General features: G+C 47.7%; 2 protein-coding genes across 2 annotated transcripts; one reads left to right on the top strand and one right to left on the bottom strand.

Moving 5' to 3' along the window:
• Positions 1-149: 149 nt before the first annotated feature.
• On the top strand, positions 150-16,505 carry LOC112143352 (calpain-1 catalytic subunit). The gene is made up of 21 exons (XM_024267256.2): positions 150-470; positions 1,492-1,561; positions 8,278-8,396; positions 8,460-8,593; positions 8,703-8,871; positions 8,942-9,025; positions 9,410-9,495; positions 9,560-9,634; positions 9,709-9,869; positions 9,959-10,128; positions 10,213-10,224; positions 10,291-10,502; positions 10,584-10,623; positions 10,688-10,753; positions 10,825-10,882; positions 11,809-11,873; positions 11,956-12,024; positions 12,189-12,267; positions 12,348-12,461; positions 12,544-12,602; positions 13,877-16,505. The coding sequence occupies exons 1-21, from the start codon at positions 186-188 to the stop codon at positions 13,901-13,903; spliced, it is 2,154 nt and encodes a 717-aa protein (XP_024123024.1). The 5' UTR covers positions 150-185; the 3' UTR covers positions 13,904-16,505.
• On the bottom strand, positions 14,823-15,839 carry mrps28 (mitochondrial ribosomal protein S28). The gene has a single exon (XM_024267259.2). The coding sequence runs from the start codon at positions 15,734-15,736 to the stop codon at positions 15,125-15,127; it is 612 nt and encodes a 203-aa protein (XP_024123027.1). The 5' UTR covers positions 15,737-15,839; the 3' UTR covers positions 14,823-15,124.
• Positions 16,506-17,955: the final 1,450 nt, after the last annotated feature.

Raw genomic sequence — 17,955 nt, 5'->3', positions numbered from 1 at the left:
TCAGATGGATCTGATCATGGATCTATGGATCTGATCATGGATCTATGGATCAGATCATGGATCTATGGATCTGATGATTGATCTGATCATGGATCTATGGATCTGATCATGGATCTATGGATCTGATCATGGTTCAGATGGATCTGATTATGCATCTATAGGGTCAAACTGTCTGGTCCAGCCTCATGTCAGCCTCTGGTTCTGATGCGTCCTCTCTCCTGCAGACTGCAGCTCTAATGGTTGCCACCGTGTCAGAGCGGATCCAGAAGGATCGGGAACGGGCTGAGGGCTCGGTCCATCAGGCCTCCAGCTACCTGAACCAGAACTACCCGGTTCTGAAGGCAGAGTGTCTGCAGAAACGCCGGCTGTTTGAAGATCCACTTTTTCCTGCAGAACCAGCTTCTCTGGGCTTTAAAGAACTCGGACCTTTGTCTGTGAAAGCAAGAGGAGTAGAATGGAAGAGACCCACGGTGAGAGCCAGAACCCAGCAGAACCCACAGAACCTTTCAGAGATTCAGGCTGATCCATAGACTGTAAAAAATAATGGACAGATCGAGCACTGAGGTCCCCCATTGGAAATGCATTACTTCCTCTCCTCGCGAAAGTAGACCGCCGCTTTCACCGTCACTTCCTGAAACGGATACCGCCATTTGCAAACAATCTTCAGCGATTGGTCTGAGTCATAGCTGAGTCATGGAATCTACAGGAAGTATGATACACAACTTATAATTTATAAGCTACAATCAAAACCGTGAAATAAAGAAAACCGAACATTAAACAAAGAAAAAAGTCCAAAGCACATAACCTCAGAGTGAAATCTATTTCTACAGAGTAAATCCTCATCTAAAAATGTCGACAGCATGCTCCTCTTGTTGTTTTAAACTGCTGCATCGGTACATTCCATTGAGGAAAACAACAGTAGGACAATGATTGGTACATTGTTGAATTGTAAAGTAGGTGTTAAAAGGTCTTCACGGACCCATTGATGAAGTCTGCTCCCATTGGCTACCCGTCATCTGTCAATCAAACCCCCCAGACGGTCGACGTCAGACCCACAAACGCTTATTGAGCCATCTGATTGGTCGATTTATAACTCTAATAACTTGTGATAATGGAAAAAAAAAAAATTAGGATTAGAAAAAAGAAGTTAATCAGAAAGCAGCAGAGGAAGAATGATTATTCTGACATATAAAATGACTGAGAAATAACTGTCTGTTTCTCAATGGAAGTCAATGGGACTTTGGCCTTTTTGGAACCCAGTGGTACTTCCTATATGGAACATGGAAGGAGGGGGGCTTGCTCAGTCCAGTTATTCTTATACAGTCTATGGGCTGATCCCACCGAATGATGAACTCTAACAGCATTAACAAGGACACGCCCCTCCCCCAAACCCAGCGCTGGGATTGGCTAAACCACAATCTACCTCCCATAGTTAGGTTGTCATGGGACCGGTCATGATGTATCATGCCTCTCTCTGATTGGCTGTTACAGGAGCTCACAGACGACCCTCATTTCATTGTGGGCGGAGCCACCAGGACAGACATCTGCCAAGGAGCTCTGGGTAAGTTCACTGGTCACATGATTATGAAGCCCCGCCCCTTTGATGTTGCTCCGCCCCTTTGTCTCACTCAGTGGTGCAGTTTCGCCCCAACATGTGTGGATGATGTAATCTGAGGAAGACTCTGGTGGTGAGGAGGAGGAAGGAGGAGGAGTTCTATGTGGCTTTTAGGGAGAAGGTCAAACTTCAGGAGATCAGGATAATCTTCAGGTGAATGAGAAGATCAGGAGGATCTTCATGTGATTGAGGAGATCAGAATAATCTTCAGCTGATTGAGGAGATCAGGATAATCTTCAGGTAAATCAGGAGATCAGGACTATCTTCATGTGATTGAGGAGATCAGAATAATCTTCAGCTGATTGAGGAGATCAGGATAATCTTCAGGTGAATCAGGAGATCAGGAGGATCTTCAGCTGAATGAGGAGATCAGGAGGATCTTAAGGTGAATCGGGAGATCGGAATAATCTTCAGCTGATTGAGGAGATCAGGATAATCTTCAGGTGAATCAGGAGATCAGGAGGATCTTCAGGTGAATCAGGAGATCAGGAGGATCTTCAGGTGAATGAGGAGATCAGGAGGATCTTCAGGTGAATCAGGAGATCAGGAGGATCTTCAGGTGAATGAGGAGATCAGGAGGATCTTAAGGTGAATCAGGAGATCGGAATAATCTTCAGCTGATTGAGGAGATCAGGATAATCTTCAGATGATTGAGGAGATCAGGAGGATCTTCAGGTGAATCAGGAGATCAGGAGGATCTTCAGCTGATTGGAAGCTGCAGCTGCAGAGATCATGGAGATGGAATCACGTCTCTTAGAGAAAAAGGTTTGATGAGGAAAGGATGAACTCTGAGAAGACCGGGGAACAGGGAGGAGCTGGAGGAGTCAAAGCTCAAATGAAGGGTGTGTGAGGACTCAAAGGAGGGACAGGTGTGTTCAGGTGAGTCCAGCAGCAGGTTGGGATGATGGAGGACAGAGATGGAAGGAGAACTCTGAAGAAACATTAGAGGAGGACGCTGTGGAGCAGGAAGGAGCAAAGATCAGAGAGGAAGAGGAGTAGACAGACAGGTGGTCCTGAGAACACACCTGTGGAGGTCTGGAGGAGGTTGGGGGGAGGCAGAAGAGATTCTGACCTGGACAGTAAGAAGATGTCAGAGGAACAGAGGAGGGTAGGAATTCTGGAAACACTGACGAAAACTTGGACATACAATTTCTGCGACACCACATGGATGCCCCGCCCCAAACCAGAGGATGGTGCGCTCCAAGTGCACGGCAGAACCTCTGATCGTCTGCTGGTGAACTGGAACCAGGTGAGAATGTTCAGTGTGTTTGTCAGCTCTGAGGGTTCTCCTGCAGGCAGCTGGAGGATGTCCTCACTGACAGGATGGAGACTCATCTGAATTATTCACGAACCGCAGTAGAGCCTCAGTCTCTATGTTATTGTTTCTGTGATAAATATAAAGGAAGCAGCTTTTGTTTGGTTTGTTTTTACATCTCAGCCAGAAATGTTTCAATATATTTAACAAGAATAAATCCGAGCTAACTAAGGGAGCCCTGCTGTTTTTCTTGAACCATAAGGAGCCTAAAATCCTTGAACTTTAACACCACCTTAGAGGCGTGTCTTGGCAAGAGTCTGATACGTATCCCGATACATGCCTCACAATGCAATACGTATCGCGATATGTTCCGAGACTGAAACAGAACCGCTTCTCCAGTGAATATGTGGTCATAAAATGGTCAAATTCATTGTTTTAATGACGACTGCAACCATATACTGATACTGGCAGCAACCCGGGACAGATTTCTGTTCGGTACCCACTCCAAGCAACAACGTAGTAGAACATGCCTCACAGCATTAACACAAGCTGGCTCTGTTGTTGTTTTGGTGTACAGCTGCTCAAAGAGGCTCAGTGCTGCCAACTAGTGGTCGGAGGTTTAGGTGGAAAACAAAAGTAAGACGAAGGACGCTCACAAATAATTACATATCATTTTGTCAGTATTTTAAATTGATATCACTAAATTTTGCGGGCTGCACGGTGGTGCAGTGGTTAGCGCTCTTGCCTCACAGCGAGAAGGCCCCGGTTCGACTCCCGGCTGGGACCTTTCTGTGTGGAGTTTGCATGTTCTCCCCGTGCATGCGTGGGTTTTCACCGGGGACTCCGGCTTCCTCCCACCGTCCAAAAACATGCTTCATAGGTTCATTGGTGACTCTAAATTGCCCCTAGGTGTGAATGTGAGAGTGACTGTGTGTGATTGAGGCCCTGAGACAGACTGGAGACCTGTCCAGGGTGAACCCCGCCTTCACCCTTCAGCAGCCGGGATAGGCTCCGGCACCCCGCGACCCCGGAAGGGACAAAGCGGTCAAGAAGATGAATGGATGGATAAATTTTGCGATTTATCCCCATGTCGATTTTTCCTCATCCACCTCATGAAGTTTGGTGAAGTACTGGTGAGTAGAATTATGGTTATGGACCTTCAATGATTTCTATGGCATACGGTGTTCACAAATCTGTCAATGTTTACGTCGGATTTTGTTAAAAACTACAAAGCCAAACTTCTGATGGGTAGCTGGAGCATTATGGGTACTGTGTTGTGCAGCCCTGATCCAATGATTTACTTTGTTTTTTACTTACTTTCGTTACTTTTTAAAATAAAAAAGTATATTTTTTTCTTGAACCAAAAAACCACCACATGTGGCTCCGGAGCCTCAGGTTGTACAGGAGAACTGGACCGAGTAACCCCGCCCCCTGGCATTCCAAACAGGAAGTGGCTCCAAGATTCTAAAATCCCACAAACTTCTGCAGAGAAATAATCAGTCATTCTGTTGGTCAGGAAACCATTCTGGACATTTTTAACATCTTCTTCATAATCTGGATTTTTTTCAAGTTATTTTTCTGTAGTTCAAGTTATTCTAGTTATAAACTGACCAATCAGATGCAGCAGTAAAAGTGGGCGGGGCCTACAGGCCCCACGTCCAACATTCAAAATGTTTGATTGACAGATTTCAAGAGGAAGGGGTGTGGCCTTCCAACAAGCTCCATGATGATTGGTGAGAGCGGTTACCATAGAAACGGTGACTCAGGCTGACTCGGACCAATCGCTGCTCACGGATGACGTCTGGCTCCAACATGGTGGCGTCAGTACTGTGAAAAAATGGCGACTGAATTTCATTGGTGCTGGAAGTAAACCGTCGGGGGAGGGGCTCACAGTGACCCAGTCCAGTTCTCTGATACTGTCAAACTTTGGTCCAAATGTGAGGTTTAAAAATCCAGACTAACATCTACTGATAATTGCAAAATCAAAGAGACACTACGGATCTGAAATCATTTTTCAATCAAATATTTATTGTTTTCATTTGTAAATGCTGATTTTTCTTTCTTAAAACTTTACATTTGATTTGCAGTTCAGGAAACTTTGATCTCCAAACTGAAACTTCACAGTGACGCTTAAAAAGCTCACAACAGGCTGAGTGGAGAATTCCGCTCTGACACAGACGAGGTCATAGAGACGAGAACCGTCATCCTCACGACTTTATCGTGATAGCCGGGCGCTGGGTCGGCTCGAAGCGGCATGGCGCTCTGGGCAAAGAGGGATGTTTGAACTGGATTATGTTACAATAAGTAATTATTTTGATAAATTCTCAAAATGTAAACAGTAACCATTTATGATTTGAAATAAGGAACATTTCCTTCATGTTTCCAGTTCTCTCAATGACCCGTTTTCTCGGTTCAGGCGGTTCTGATGCATCGTCACTGGTTCTGAACCTCAATGGTTTCTGGGACCAGATCTGCAGCAGTAGTTAGCTTTTTAGGGGAATCCATTAGTCATTTCATTTGAATAATCTTCTCATTCGCTAACTTTCTAATGACATGAAGGAGAAAACTCCTTCCATCCATACCGCACAATACTGGCGCAAAGACGCTTTTCTCTGCAGATCAGCTGATCCTCGTGACGCATCAGGAGTTCTGGAATATCTGAGAGTAAAGCAGGTTTGGACAGAAACGTCTGCAGAGTTAAAGGTTTAGCGCTGAAATAAAAAAACTACATCCCCAGTTAAAGCAGTCTTCTTCAGCCGAAATGCAGGGGGGGGGGTAAATAAACAGACAGAGACTGCTTTGAGAGAATTTTCCTTCATTTTCCCTTAAAGCGTGTTCTGCTGCCTAGTCAGCTGACCAGAGACGACGGACTAAATACTCAGACCCAAACATGGACAGTGAAGCAAACGCACATAAACACGTTACAAATGATCGCCGTAATCCTGGAGAGGGGCTCTGTTCTTCATGATCATCCCGCGTTGACATTCACGCCAGGAGGCGGGATCAGTGAAGTCCTCCTTCCCTCTGACATGGTCACATGGTTCAGAGTGTAAATACCACAGCAGTGGTTGGTGCCCCTCCTGTTGGCTGCTCCCAGCAGTCATTGGTGCAGGTTGAACCGGTCTGACCTGCAGCGCCGGTCTGACGTGTGTCTGAACTGTGTTTGTTTCCAGAGGAAACTCAAATACTGCTGTCGTTACACAGCAGTGTGTGTTTGCATAGCAGCAGAGTCCACTGAATATTTTATTCATGAGTACTGTGGGGGCTGAGACAGCAGCCCGACGGCCACCAGTGAGAAAACTAAAAAAAAAACAGTCAAAAAAAACAGTCACTAACAGGATGTCAGTGTTGAATTTATCACAAATGTAAACAGAAATGAATGGGGGTGGAGACGAGGATTCTGGGATTTATGGTTCTAGGAGGATTCTAAAGCTTTGTGTCCACTGAGTGGTCCGGTCCAGTACGGAGTAGTACGGTCCAGTCCAGTCAACTCTGGCAACAGACTACACTCGTGGTGTAGACGGCTAGCTTGGTGTAGACGGCTAGCTTGGTGTAGACGGCTAGCTTGGTGTAGACGGCTAGCTTGGTGTAGACCGCTAGCTTGGTGTAGACGGCTAACTTGGTGTAGACGGCTAGCGTGTCATTGTAGTGCGACGACTAGTAAAGTGGAGGTCGTCCAGCAGCTCGTCTGTTTCTGTCTTTACTTTCTGTTCACCGTGTAAAACAGGAAGTTAATGTTGTTTAAAGATTACGGTCTAAGAAGAATAGAAGAGGAAATCGCTAGCTTAGCGCTATACCGGTGCTTTCTAATGTCATCATCACTTTCTGCCAATCAGAGGGTGGATACAGAGGCTCCGCCCAACCTACCTGTTCTATTATTCTGTGGACCTTCAGCGGATCGGAGGTACGGGTCGGTACTGTTTAATGGGTCCATTTAACAATGGAAACGCTCAGAATACCGGATCAAATCAGATCGGACTGTACCGGACCGGACTACTCAGTGGAGATGAGGCTCAAGTAATTTATTGATGTTGGTGTGTGTGTGTTGTGGTGGTGGTGGTGGTGGGGGGGGTCTGCAGAACCAGACCCCAAAGAACTTTTTGGCATCAGGACGGTGACCTGTGGTCACAAGCTGCCCCTCCCAGCTGTCTGAGGACCGTCCTGTGATGGAGCTCCTTTCAGCTCCTGCTGATGACCCACTGGTGGAGAAGGTTCTGTTGGACCCCTTCCAAAACATCAGAGCATTAGTGAAGCCCTTGAGTGTTATTGATCCCTGACTGATCTGTCTGTGAACCAGATGGAGATCCATCAGCTGATGGTTCTGCTTTAATGCATCTTTATGTTAATGGAGTCAGCTCAACGTTTCCTGGAAGCGCAGGAGGACCGACCAGCAGGGGGCGCTGCTGGTCAGGAATCAGAGCTGCTTTAATTCATTTAGACTATAAGCTTCAGATTATGAAGAACCTTTCTGTCTTTGTCACTTAATGTCTTAATTTTAAACCATAAACAGAGATAATGAAAACTAATGAGCAAAATAAAATGTACAGCATGAAAGGTAAAAAATACATGAAAGATAAAAATCATGATTTCCATCATTGATATCAGAAACGTGGTTGTTGAAGGTGTATACTCCATCCTGCTTCCTGTTCAACCTTTTCAAAATAAAACCTGTTCCCCTTTTCATAGAAACTTTTATGAATTGGTTGTGAGTTAAAGGACATGGAGGACAGGATCTGTGGTGCCCCCTAGTGGGCGTAGCTGGAGTGCAAAGTAAGAAAAGTTCTTTGTAAATTGTAATAGATCACAGATTAGTAATGTCATTAAAAAGTAATCTATTACACACTGTCTCATACTTGTAATCCATTACATGACACTTCTATTACTTTAAGCATCTCTGTTTGTAGCATCTGAAAGTAAAACCTCTGATACAGATGAAACACGTGTTACCTGAACAGAATCTGGACTGATCAGAACCAGGAGGTCTCTTTCTGGATCCATTCCTGGACTCTGAAGCTGCTCTGCTTCCTGACCGGCTCTCAGCTGTCACCACGACGCTGCTAATAAAGTTTCAAACCGGATGGGAGCTTTCTGAGGCTGCAGTCGGGACGTTTGCTTTGTGTTTCTCTGTGAAAACATTGTCTGACATCAAACTCACTGATGGGGTTTTTGGATCTTTGTGTTCAGTGATGATTTTTTCTGTTTTCCTGGACTTGAAGCATCTCTGGGTTCAGGTCTCAGACCTGCAGCCGTCTCTCTTTGTTTTCCTGTTGGTTTCATAGCTTTCACATATTAAAGTCGAGTCTGTTTCATTCCTAAGGAGAACACAATGAGCCCATGTTAGCGTTAGCCTGCTAGCCTCAGAACCCTCATGCGATCAGGTGACCCGTCAGGTGTTCTCTGTGTCCAGGTGACTGCTGGCTGCTCGCCGCCATTGGCTCCCTGACTCTGAACGACCGTCTGCTGCGCCGGGTGGTTCCTCACGGACAGAGCTTCAGCCATCAATACGCCGGCATCTTCCACTTCCAGGTGAGGGCGCTGTGGTCAGGTCAAAAGCTCCGGGACACCTGCTGACGGCGGTTCTGTCTGCAGTTCTGGAGGTTTGGGGAATGGGTGGACGTGGTCGTGGACGACCGGCTGCCCGTCAAAGATGGAAAGCTGCTGTTTGTGCACTCGGCTGAAGGCAGTGAGTTCTGGAGCGCCCTGCTGGAAAAGGCCTACGCCAAGTAAGACCGCCGACACGGTGCCACCAAACTGTCCTCCAACACACCAGGCCTGAATCGGCCGATCCGCTCGAACCTCAGAACCAGTCAATCTCTGCTCTGCTGCTCTCAGGATGAATGGATCCTACGAGGCGCTGGTCGGGGGCAGCACCGCGGAAGGTTTTGAGGACTTCACGGGTGGCGTGATGGAGATGTACGAGCTGAAGAAAGCTCCCAGAGATCTGTACCGCACCATGACCAAAGCTCTGGAGAGAGGCTCGCTGCTGGGCTGCTCCATTGATGTGAGCCCGGCTCGGTTCTAAGGAGAACGCGGTAACCCACCGTCAGTGACAGGTTCTGCTCTCTCCTCAGATCACCAACACCTCCGACATGGAGGCTGTCACCTTCAAGAAGCTGGTCAAAGGCCACGCCTACTCTGTGACCAACCTCAGGCAGGTGAGTGGGAGGAGCAGCTGGGACCCGGTTCTATCAGCGGTTCTCTGGTCTGCTGAAGAACTGGACCTTCGGTCCTCCTCTGCCTGATTTACCTCCAAGACCAAACCTCATGAATGTCTGAAGGAGGAGCTGGACAAGACCTCCAGGACGAGACTTGAAGCTGTTTGGGATCAGAACTGGACCAAACCCAGAAGGAGCTGTGGCTCTCAGTGCTGCTGAGCCTAACTTTAAAGCAGTTTCTGGTCAGAACTGGGTTCTGTCATTAAAGTGGTTTCTGAACATAACTGGCTTTTGTTGTTAAAGTGGTTTCTGATCAGAACTGGGTTCTGCCGGGCCTTCAGAACCGTAACACCCTCCTCGGCTGCTCCTGCATGTGTGGTGCAGGTGGAGTTCCGCGGCCGGCAGGAGCGCCTGATTAGAATCAGGAACCCATGGGGTGAGGTGGAGTGGAGCGGCGCCTGGAGCGACAGGTCGGTATCCGCTCTGAGCGGCAGCAGCAGGACGGTGAGTGGTGAGTGACTGTCGGTGTTTCAGCTCGATGGAGTGGAACCACGTGGACTCTGAAGAGAAAGACGAGCTGCTGAATAAGATGGAGGATGGAGAGTTCTGGTAGGTTGGTTCTGGACCAGAACATGAGGAGGTCTGGTTGGTGCTGGGTCTGCTAACATGAGTTTGTGTGTCAGGATGTCTTTCCAGGAGTTTCTGCTCCAGTTCTCCCGGTTGGAGATCTGCAACCTGACCCCCGACGCTCTGAGTCAGGACTCCACCCACTTCTGGAGCACCGTCACGTTTGAGAGCAGCTGGAGGCGAGGAAGCACTGCCGGCGGCTGCAGGAACCACCCCAGTACGTACCAGATCTGAGGAGAGGGGGTGTGGCCTCACAGGTGGGCAGGTCTTGGTAGAGACTACATCTCCCATGATGCCTCTCTGCAGACACGTTTTGGATCAACCCTCAGTTTAGGATTACGCTGCTGGAGGAGGACGACGACCCTGAAGACGGCGAGGCCGCCTGCAGCTTACTGGTGGCTCTGATGCAGAAAGACCGCCGCCGCTACCGCTGCCACGGCCAGGACATGCACACCATTGGCTTCGCCGTCTATGAGGTCGGCTACATGGCTTGCTGTCTCTCTTTTCCTTCGTTCTGATAGAACCTGCGGCACAACCTGATCTTTGCTCTGTGTCGACAGATCCCTGAGGAGGTGGGGCTTCGTTTGATCGGTTTGTTTGGTTTGAAGTGATGATCCTGAACGCCTTCCGTCCAACAGTTTCGAGGCAGTGCTGGGGTCCACATGAAGAAGGACTTCTTCCTGCGCCACGCCTCTTGTGCTCGTTCTGACTCCTTCATAAACCTGCGAGAGGTGAGTGCCAGGCTCCGCCTCCCGCCTGGTGACTACGTGATTGTCCCGTCCACCTTTGAACCCTCCAAAGAGGCTGACTTCGTTCTGCGGGTGTTCACGGAGAAACAGTCAAAGGCCGAGTGAGTGTCGGCAGCAAGCCATTGGTACTGCTGAGGATTTTCAGAATAAAGTGCAGCTCAGTGATGCCCACCTGTCTGCAGGGACATGGACGACAGCGTGGTGGCGCTCATGGAAGACCAGGTGAGACTCCCGCTTCAATCTCAGGTGTTTGTGGTTTTGAACTATTACTGTTGTTGTTCTGCAGGAAGAAATCTCTGAGAGTGACATCGACGACTCCTTCAGGTCCATGTTCGCTCAGCTCTCCGGAGACGTGAGTTCACCGTCGGTTCTGGGGTTCTATCTGAGAAACCAGAACCATTTCTGAAAACATTTCTGTTCCAGGACATGGAGATCTCTGTGCAGGAACTCAGAACCATTCTCAACAACGTGGTGTCCAAGCGTGAGTCTGACTCAGAGTCTGAGGACCGAACCATTATCCAACCATCATTCGACCATCGTCCAACCATCATCCATCCATTCCCCAAACGGCACCCAACCATCATCCATCCATCATTCAACCATCGTCCAACCATAATCAAACCATCATCCAACCATCATCGGACCATCATCGGACCATCATCCGACCATCATCCAACCTTCATCCGACCATAATCTGACCATCATCCATCATCAAACCATCATCCAACCATAATCCAACCATCATCGGACCATTATTCAACCATCATCCATCCATCATCAAACCTTCATCCGACCATAATCTGACCATCATCCATCCATCATTCAACCATGATCAAACCATCATCCAACCATAATCCAACCATCATCGGACCATCATTCAACCATCATCCATCCATAATCCAACCATCATCGGACCATCATTCAACCATCGTCCATCCATCATCCAACCTTCATCCGACCATAATCTGACCATCATCCATCATCAATCCATCATCCAACAATCATCCATGCATCATCCATCCATCAATCATCCAACCAACATCCAACCATCATCCGACCATCATACATCCATAATCAATCATCATCCGTCCATCATAGGACCATCATCCATCCACATCCATTATCCATCCATCATCCAGCTATCATCCATCCTTCATCCAACCGTCATCTGACCATAATTCAACCATCATCCATTCATCATCCAACCATCATCCAACAATTATCCATCCATCATCCAACCAACACCCATCCATCCATCCAACCACCATCCATCCATCATCAATCCATCATCCATCCATCATCCATCCATCATCCATCTATTCCTTGATGTGATCATATCCCCAGTTGTCTATCTTCAGTTCTGTTCTTCTCGTCCATCTCTTCAGTTGTTTTGGTTTTGCGTTCCAGACAAAGACCTGCAGACCGACGGCTTCAGCCTGGAGTCCTGCAGAGCTATGGTCAGCCTCATGGATGTATCCTGTCTCATATTCCTGACCGGTGGAGATCTGTCTTATTTTTTCCACTGAGCAAGTTCTGTTCTTAACTGGACCTCAGAAAGACGGGAGCGCTCGGCTCGGCCTGCTGGAGTTTCAGATCCTCTGGAACAACATCAGAAAGTGGCTGGTAGGTCAGAGCTTGGTCCATAGTGACTCCGAGTGTGGTTGGAGGTGACATTGGCCTGACCTGAGTGTTTTTTAGGATCAGAAGAGGTTCTGAGGGTCGGTCATCTTCTGCTGTCCAACCTAGAACCTTCTGGATCCGTCATTTAAGTTCATTTTTGCTTTCAGGGAATCTTCAGGGAGTTTGACCTGGATAAGTCTGGCTGCATGAGCTCCTATGAAATGCGACTGGCGCTGGAAAACGGCGGTAGGTTCTGTTGTCAGTCTTCTTTCCTTTCAAGCCCGCTCTGTTTGCTGGTTCTGACGGGGACTGGTTCTGTTTCTCAGGGTTTAAGCTAAATAACAAGTTGTACCAGATGCTGGTCGCTCGATACGCTGACAATGAAACCATCGACTTCGACAACTTCACCTGCTGCCTGGTCAAACTGGTGGCTATGTTCAGTATGTGGACACTCCTCTGAACCTGCACGCCAGCCCGGAGGCGGGCGGTTCTGTATTGATCTGGTGTCTGTTTGTCTGTCAGAGACCTTCCAGGGACTGGACCGAGACGGGACAGGAACCGTGGAGCTGAACATGCTGGAGGTGAGGTCACTGATCACAGACCTGCTCACCGGATCATGAAAACAGGCGGTAAGACCAGCATGTTCCAGCCTGTTCTCACGACCAGGAAAAGCTGTATGAACGGATGGAAATGTTGGAGGCAGGTTATCATGACATAAGTAGACCCTAAAGAGAACCGAGGCATCTGACCAGCTCAAGGTTCTGGGGGTTGCTGGAGTCTCTGCCTTGAGACTAGGAGGTTGTGGGTTCTAGTCTACGATCAGGTCATCCCAAAATCTAAAAAACATCTTCCTGCTGGACAGTCAGCATTACAAGGTTGAGTTTGGGGTCTGAACCCCCGAATGGTTCTGTTCTCCAGAATCAGGCTTTTAAAGGATTTCTGACGGGTTCAATGCAGAGAACAGTTCTCATCTCAGAGGAAACCGGCCTTTAGCCACGCCCTTCTTTTAAGAGTCATAGAGGATATCAGGCTCCACCCAGAGGAGCCAAGCTCAACCTCAACCAGGACCTGCAGCGCAAACAGAAGAGAAGACCCACAGAGACCTGGGGAGAGGGGTCTGGTCAGGAGCATGGAGAACTGGAAACAGAAGGTCCTGACACACTGGTTACAAACGCTGATGGGTTTTCTCAGGGGCTGCACTGTGGTGCAGTGGTTAGCATACTTGCACAGCAAGGAGACCCCGATTCAAGTCCCGTTTGGGACCTTCCTGTGTGGAGTTTGCATGTTCCCCCCGTGCACGTGAGACGTTTCTCCAGGGACTCCGACTTCCTCCTACAGTCCAGAATCATGCTTCATGCTTAATTGGTGACTAAATTGTTCCTGGGTTTGTGATTTTGGCCCTGCGACAGACCAGCAACCAGTCCAACGTGCACCCCGCATTCACCCAACAGTAGCTGGGTTAGGCTCCAGACCTGAAGTTCTGAAAGGTGCAGTTCCTCAATAAACCACTGGAGGCAATCAAGATGAAAACGAGAATCAAGGTTACAATGGTCTGGTTAGAGAAACCCAAGATCCTCTGTCCAGACCACCATGTCCGGTCAGTCTGGACCACGAGGAGGTGACTGGAATGAAGGAGACCAGGTTCTGGTGTAGAAGAAGACAAAGATCAGGGAGACCCGAGGCTGGTTCTGAAGCTAACACAAGCATGTCAGAGACCCAGAGTTGTGTTCTGGTCCCACAGCTCCAACCTGGACCTCTACAGTCACATGACGTCATCAGGTCAAACCACTGGTGGTTCTGGTCTCAGAGGACCGGACCTGGTCTCATGACTAACTGAACTCTGTTTTCTTCTCAGTGGCTCGTTGTGACCATGTGTGGCTGAAACTCCAGAGCCCCCCCATCAGGAGGAGGAGCTTCACCATCAGAAGGAGGAGCGCCCCCATCAGGAGGAGGAGACCCGCCGGCTGCGCTTTCAGCATGACAATCTGTAACGCCCCCTCCCCCACACTGCATGTCTTCCATCAGCCTCAGACTCACCTGTGCAGGTGAGCTGTGAAAAAGCCTTTAGTAGAACCTCAGGGAGTTCTGGTTCTGGGCTTGTTCTGTTCAGATGCTGATTCTACTGGACCCCCTTCCCCCTCTCTACATTCAGACCTTCTAAGCAGCAGTTACTCTGCAGACAGAACCACAGCACCCCCTGCAGGAGAGGGATGAATCTGCAGGGAAGTTTATTCAAACAAACTTTATTGATGTTTGTAATCCAACAGAGAAACAATAAATCTGCTGAAATAAACGATACATCCGGAGTTTCAGCTAAAGGATTAACTTAACTTTGATCTTCATCCATGTAAACTTTAGCTGCTTCAGTTTTCTGAACAATCCTGAAGAGAACGATCATTTTATTGATCATCAGAACCGCCGTCTGTGCTCCACCCTCAACAAACGTTCTCCAGCCAAACAGGTTCTTTCACCTGCAACAGCGTTTTCCTACAGGTGTAATGAGGCGACAGTCAAACAGACGTCCCTCCTGCAGGCTGAATCAGACGGTCAGCAGAGTCCAGAGACCGGTTCAGGAGGTTCTGAAGACTCTTCAGACAGATGAGGGTTTCTGAGGTCACTGCTGAGTTTAAAGGAACTGAGACGGTCCCAGACCAGAACAGAACCAGTGCCTCCGGTTCCTCCGACACAGAGTCCAATTTGGTTCTTAAGAGTCAAAGTGGATCCTGATGAGACATCAGAGTTCTTCAGAACTTCCCTTCAGGTTCTAGCCCCCCCCCCAGAAAAGACACGAAAAACTCAAATTTGTCAAAAAAGAAATTGTATTGTTTTCCTCCTGCAGAATTCTGATAAATAAACAAACAGATCTTCATGGGATGCGGGGGACTGTCAGGTGATCCCCGGGTCACGTGACAAGACATGAAGGGGCGTGTCCAATGAGTAAGGATCTAAACAGACCCGCCCCCCGCTCTGGCTTTGAACTTAATAAAGAGCAAATAAAGAAACTCGTGCTGTCCTGAGTCTCTCTGCGCATGCTCAATGTCCACGCGGTCAATGACAGTCTCTGGACCGGTGTGGTCCGGATGTCCTGGTTCTGCTCCCGGTTCTAGTCCCGGCCGTGCGGCTCCCGTCCGTCCAGTGGGCCCAGCAGAACCGCCTGCGCCTCCAGCAGCGTGGTGTCGGTTCTGGCTCCCAGGAAGCGCGCGGTGAGCTCCGGGTCGAGCATGCGCAGTCGGACCCTGGAGCCCCGCTGCAGCTCCTGCCCCCCCTCGGCGGGCCGCCGGCACACGCAGGGGAACTTCCCCCCGAAGTCCACGTACAGGTCGTCCTGGACCACGTGGTACACCCTCCCCACCACCACGCGGTCCCGGGGGGGCCCCATCTGGAACAGCGGCGAGCGGCGCAGCAGCGCGGTGAAGCTCCGCTCCGTCCCGGGAGGGGCGCCGGCCGGCCCGGAGCTCTCCGCCTCCCGCCGCAGCTCCGTCTGCAGCTCGAAGGCGGCGGCGAACCCGGAGCGGGGGCTGTCGGCGGGGGGGTTACCGGAGCAGAAAGACGCCCGGACGGAGAACGAAGGACGGCTTCGGACTCCGAACTGGAGCCTGGTCGCGACCCTGCCGAGCATCGCCATGTTGTCCCTGCAAACCGGAAGTGACGGTCCCGCTGCTTCCGGTGCGCGAGGACCACAGCGCCATCTAGAGGCGGCGCCGCTCCGGGACATGACGGACCGTGAGGCTGCAGAACCGGAGTCGAACCCCGGGAGAACGGACCCCCACCGGGAGACAGCGGCGGATCTCAAACATATAAAAATGTTTTAATTTATGAAATAAAAGATAGTAAATAAATATATGGAGGCTGTTTGTAAGGTTGATCAACATCATAATCACAACGCAGAATAAAATCTATTCCTCCGATTTGTTGAGAAACAACTAAACCAAAGAGAGTTTATGTTGGAGATAAATTAATTGTTTAGAATTGCTTTACATTTATTTACATTTTTACCAGCATTTTCTCTCACTGGAGTTTCTCTGTTGTTGGAAATAACCAAACTCAACTATCTGACGTGTTTTCACTGCAATGTTACAGATTGTTCTATGGTGACGGAGAGCGTACAATTCACATTTATCAATATTCAATTTCAAAGCAGAAGATCACATCTAAAACTTTAGGGAGTTTTTTTTAATAAAATAGTTTCATCAACAAATTGACTTATTACTAAATGTCTTTCTAAAGTATTTAATCCTATAGTGTTGCTTTTAATAGTGATTCTAACAGCTCAGCAGCCAGAATGGATAGTAAAGGAGAGCTGGTACTGCCCAGTCTGACGCATCTGGACCAGAACCTTCTCTGGGTTCACCCATTTATTTATAACTTTATTAACAAACACACAAGATAGTACAACAACAAAGTGAATGTCTCAGGGGAAATTAAAATGAGTACATATTATAGAAAAGCAAGCAAGCAAAAATCATAAACATATACTGTATGACCCCCGCGACCCCGAAAAGGAAGCAGCGGTCAAGAAGATGGATGGATGGATGGATATACTGTATGAGAAAAAGAAACATCAATCGGGTTCGTTATACATTAACATTTTTCAAAAATCAAATTAGTTTTAATTGCCTTTTTGTTGGGAATTTGTTTAATGTTATGACTATACTGGTTAATTTCATTCAAGAAATGTTGGAATCTGGGTTTGGAGTTTGACCACTTGGCCTTATGAATATGGAATTTGGCCAATAATAAAAACAACTGTGTTATAAAAATAAAATCTTTGTCTACTTTGTTAGTGAGGTAACCCAAAATAATTTCTTTATCTAAAAATGTTACAGTTTCCTTCGTTATATTTCCAATATGATTCCCAACTTCTGTCCAAAACACTCGTGTATGTCTGCAGTCCACAAACAGATGATAAATGGTTTCCTCTTGAGTCCCACAGAATGAACAGGTTTGGTCCATATCAACAGCAAACCTACTCAAAGTTTTTTTAACAGGATATATGCAATGCAGTATTTTATAAGACACCTCTTTTACTTTGTTATTTAAGCAGTATTTGTTACCAATAGTCCAAACATAAGACCAGTTTATGTCAACCAACTTTTTGAGTCCCAAAAAAAATCTCCCAGCAGGTAAGGTTGTGGTATGAAAAAGATTTCTTTGCTTATTGGAGACTGAATTAACACAAAGATCCACATCAGCCAAAAAAATTGTCTGAGTAGTTAATTGATTGGTGTTACACATCCCTTTAAACAGCTGTAGTAGACTGGTTGGAATGGCATCTAACACTATTGCTTTCTGTGGAACAGGAATATCGAATTCGAAAAGAAATTCTTCATATGTCAAAAGATGTCCATGCGAATTGAAAAGTTGTCTTATCAGAACAATATCATTTTCATACCATCTAGGAAAAAAAATAGATTTATTTTTGTACTCTCGACCCTGAAAGGGAAGAAGCAGACAAGAAGATGGATGGATGGATGGATTTTTGTACTGTACATTACTGTTATTCCAAATGAAACAAGAAGTTGAAGAGAAATTGTGTTTATAAATTAGTTTCCAGGACAACAGGGCTTACTTATAAAAGTTTGTAAGTTTTGTGGGGAGTTTTTCAAGTTTATAATCACATTTGAGCAGGAACTTAATGCCTCCCAATGTGTTGAATCTATGGTTGGGAAAGGCATTCCACGTATTGTCTTCACCTGTTGGTAAATTAAGTAAATGAATCCACCTATTTATTCTTGTAGTATATAAAGGCTGCAAGTGACGTGTGGTTCGCGCATGCGGGATGAGCGGTGCAACCGTTTTGCTTCCGCATACCGAAAATGCTGCGACATCTCTCCCGGCCGGTAGGTGGAGCTCCACCGCTACGCCGTCCTGCTCTGCGATGAAGAAGAAGCTGCGCATGCGCGGTTCGTTTGGAAGCAGGATGGAGGTGTTCGT

Source organism: Oryzias melastigma, linkage group LG16 (assembly GCF_002922805.2).
Source record: "Oryzias melastigma strain HK-1 linkage group LG16, ASM292280v2, whole genome shotgun sequence".
Lineage (NCBI taxonomy): Eukaryota > Metazoa > Chordata > Actinopteri > Beloniformes > Adrianichthyidae > Oryzias > Oryzias melastigma.
This window is presented reverse-complemented; position numbering and strand designations above follow the sequence as displayed.

Bases quoted from the DNA above. Each gene is read 5' to 3' on its own strand.
- LOC112143352 (XM_024267256.2), top strand. From the start codon at position 186: ATGTCAGCCTCTGGTTCTGATGCGTCCTCTCTCCTGCAGACTGCAGCT. The intron at 1,562-8,277 runs GTAAGTTCACTG...CTCTGTGTCCAG, and splicing joins CATCTGCCAAGGAGCTCTGG to GTGACTGCTGGCTGCTCGCC. The intron at 12,462-12,543 runs GTATGTGGACAC...TTTGTCTGTCAG, and splicing joins CAAACTGGTGGCTATGTTCA to AGACCTTCCAGGGACTGGAC.
- mrps28 (XM_024267259.2), bottom strand. From the start codon at position 15,736: ATGTCCCGGAGCGGCGCCGCCTCTAGATGGCGCTGTGGTCCTCGCGCA.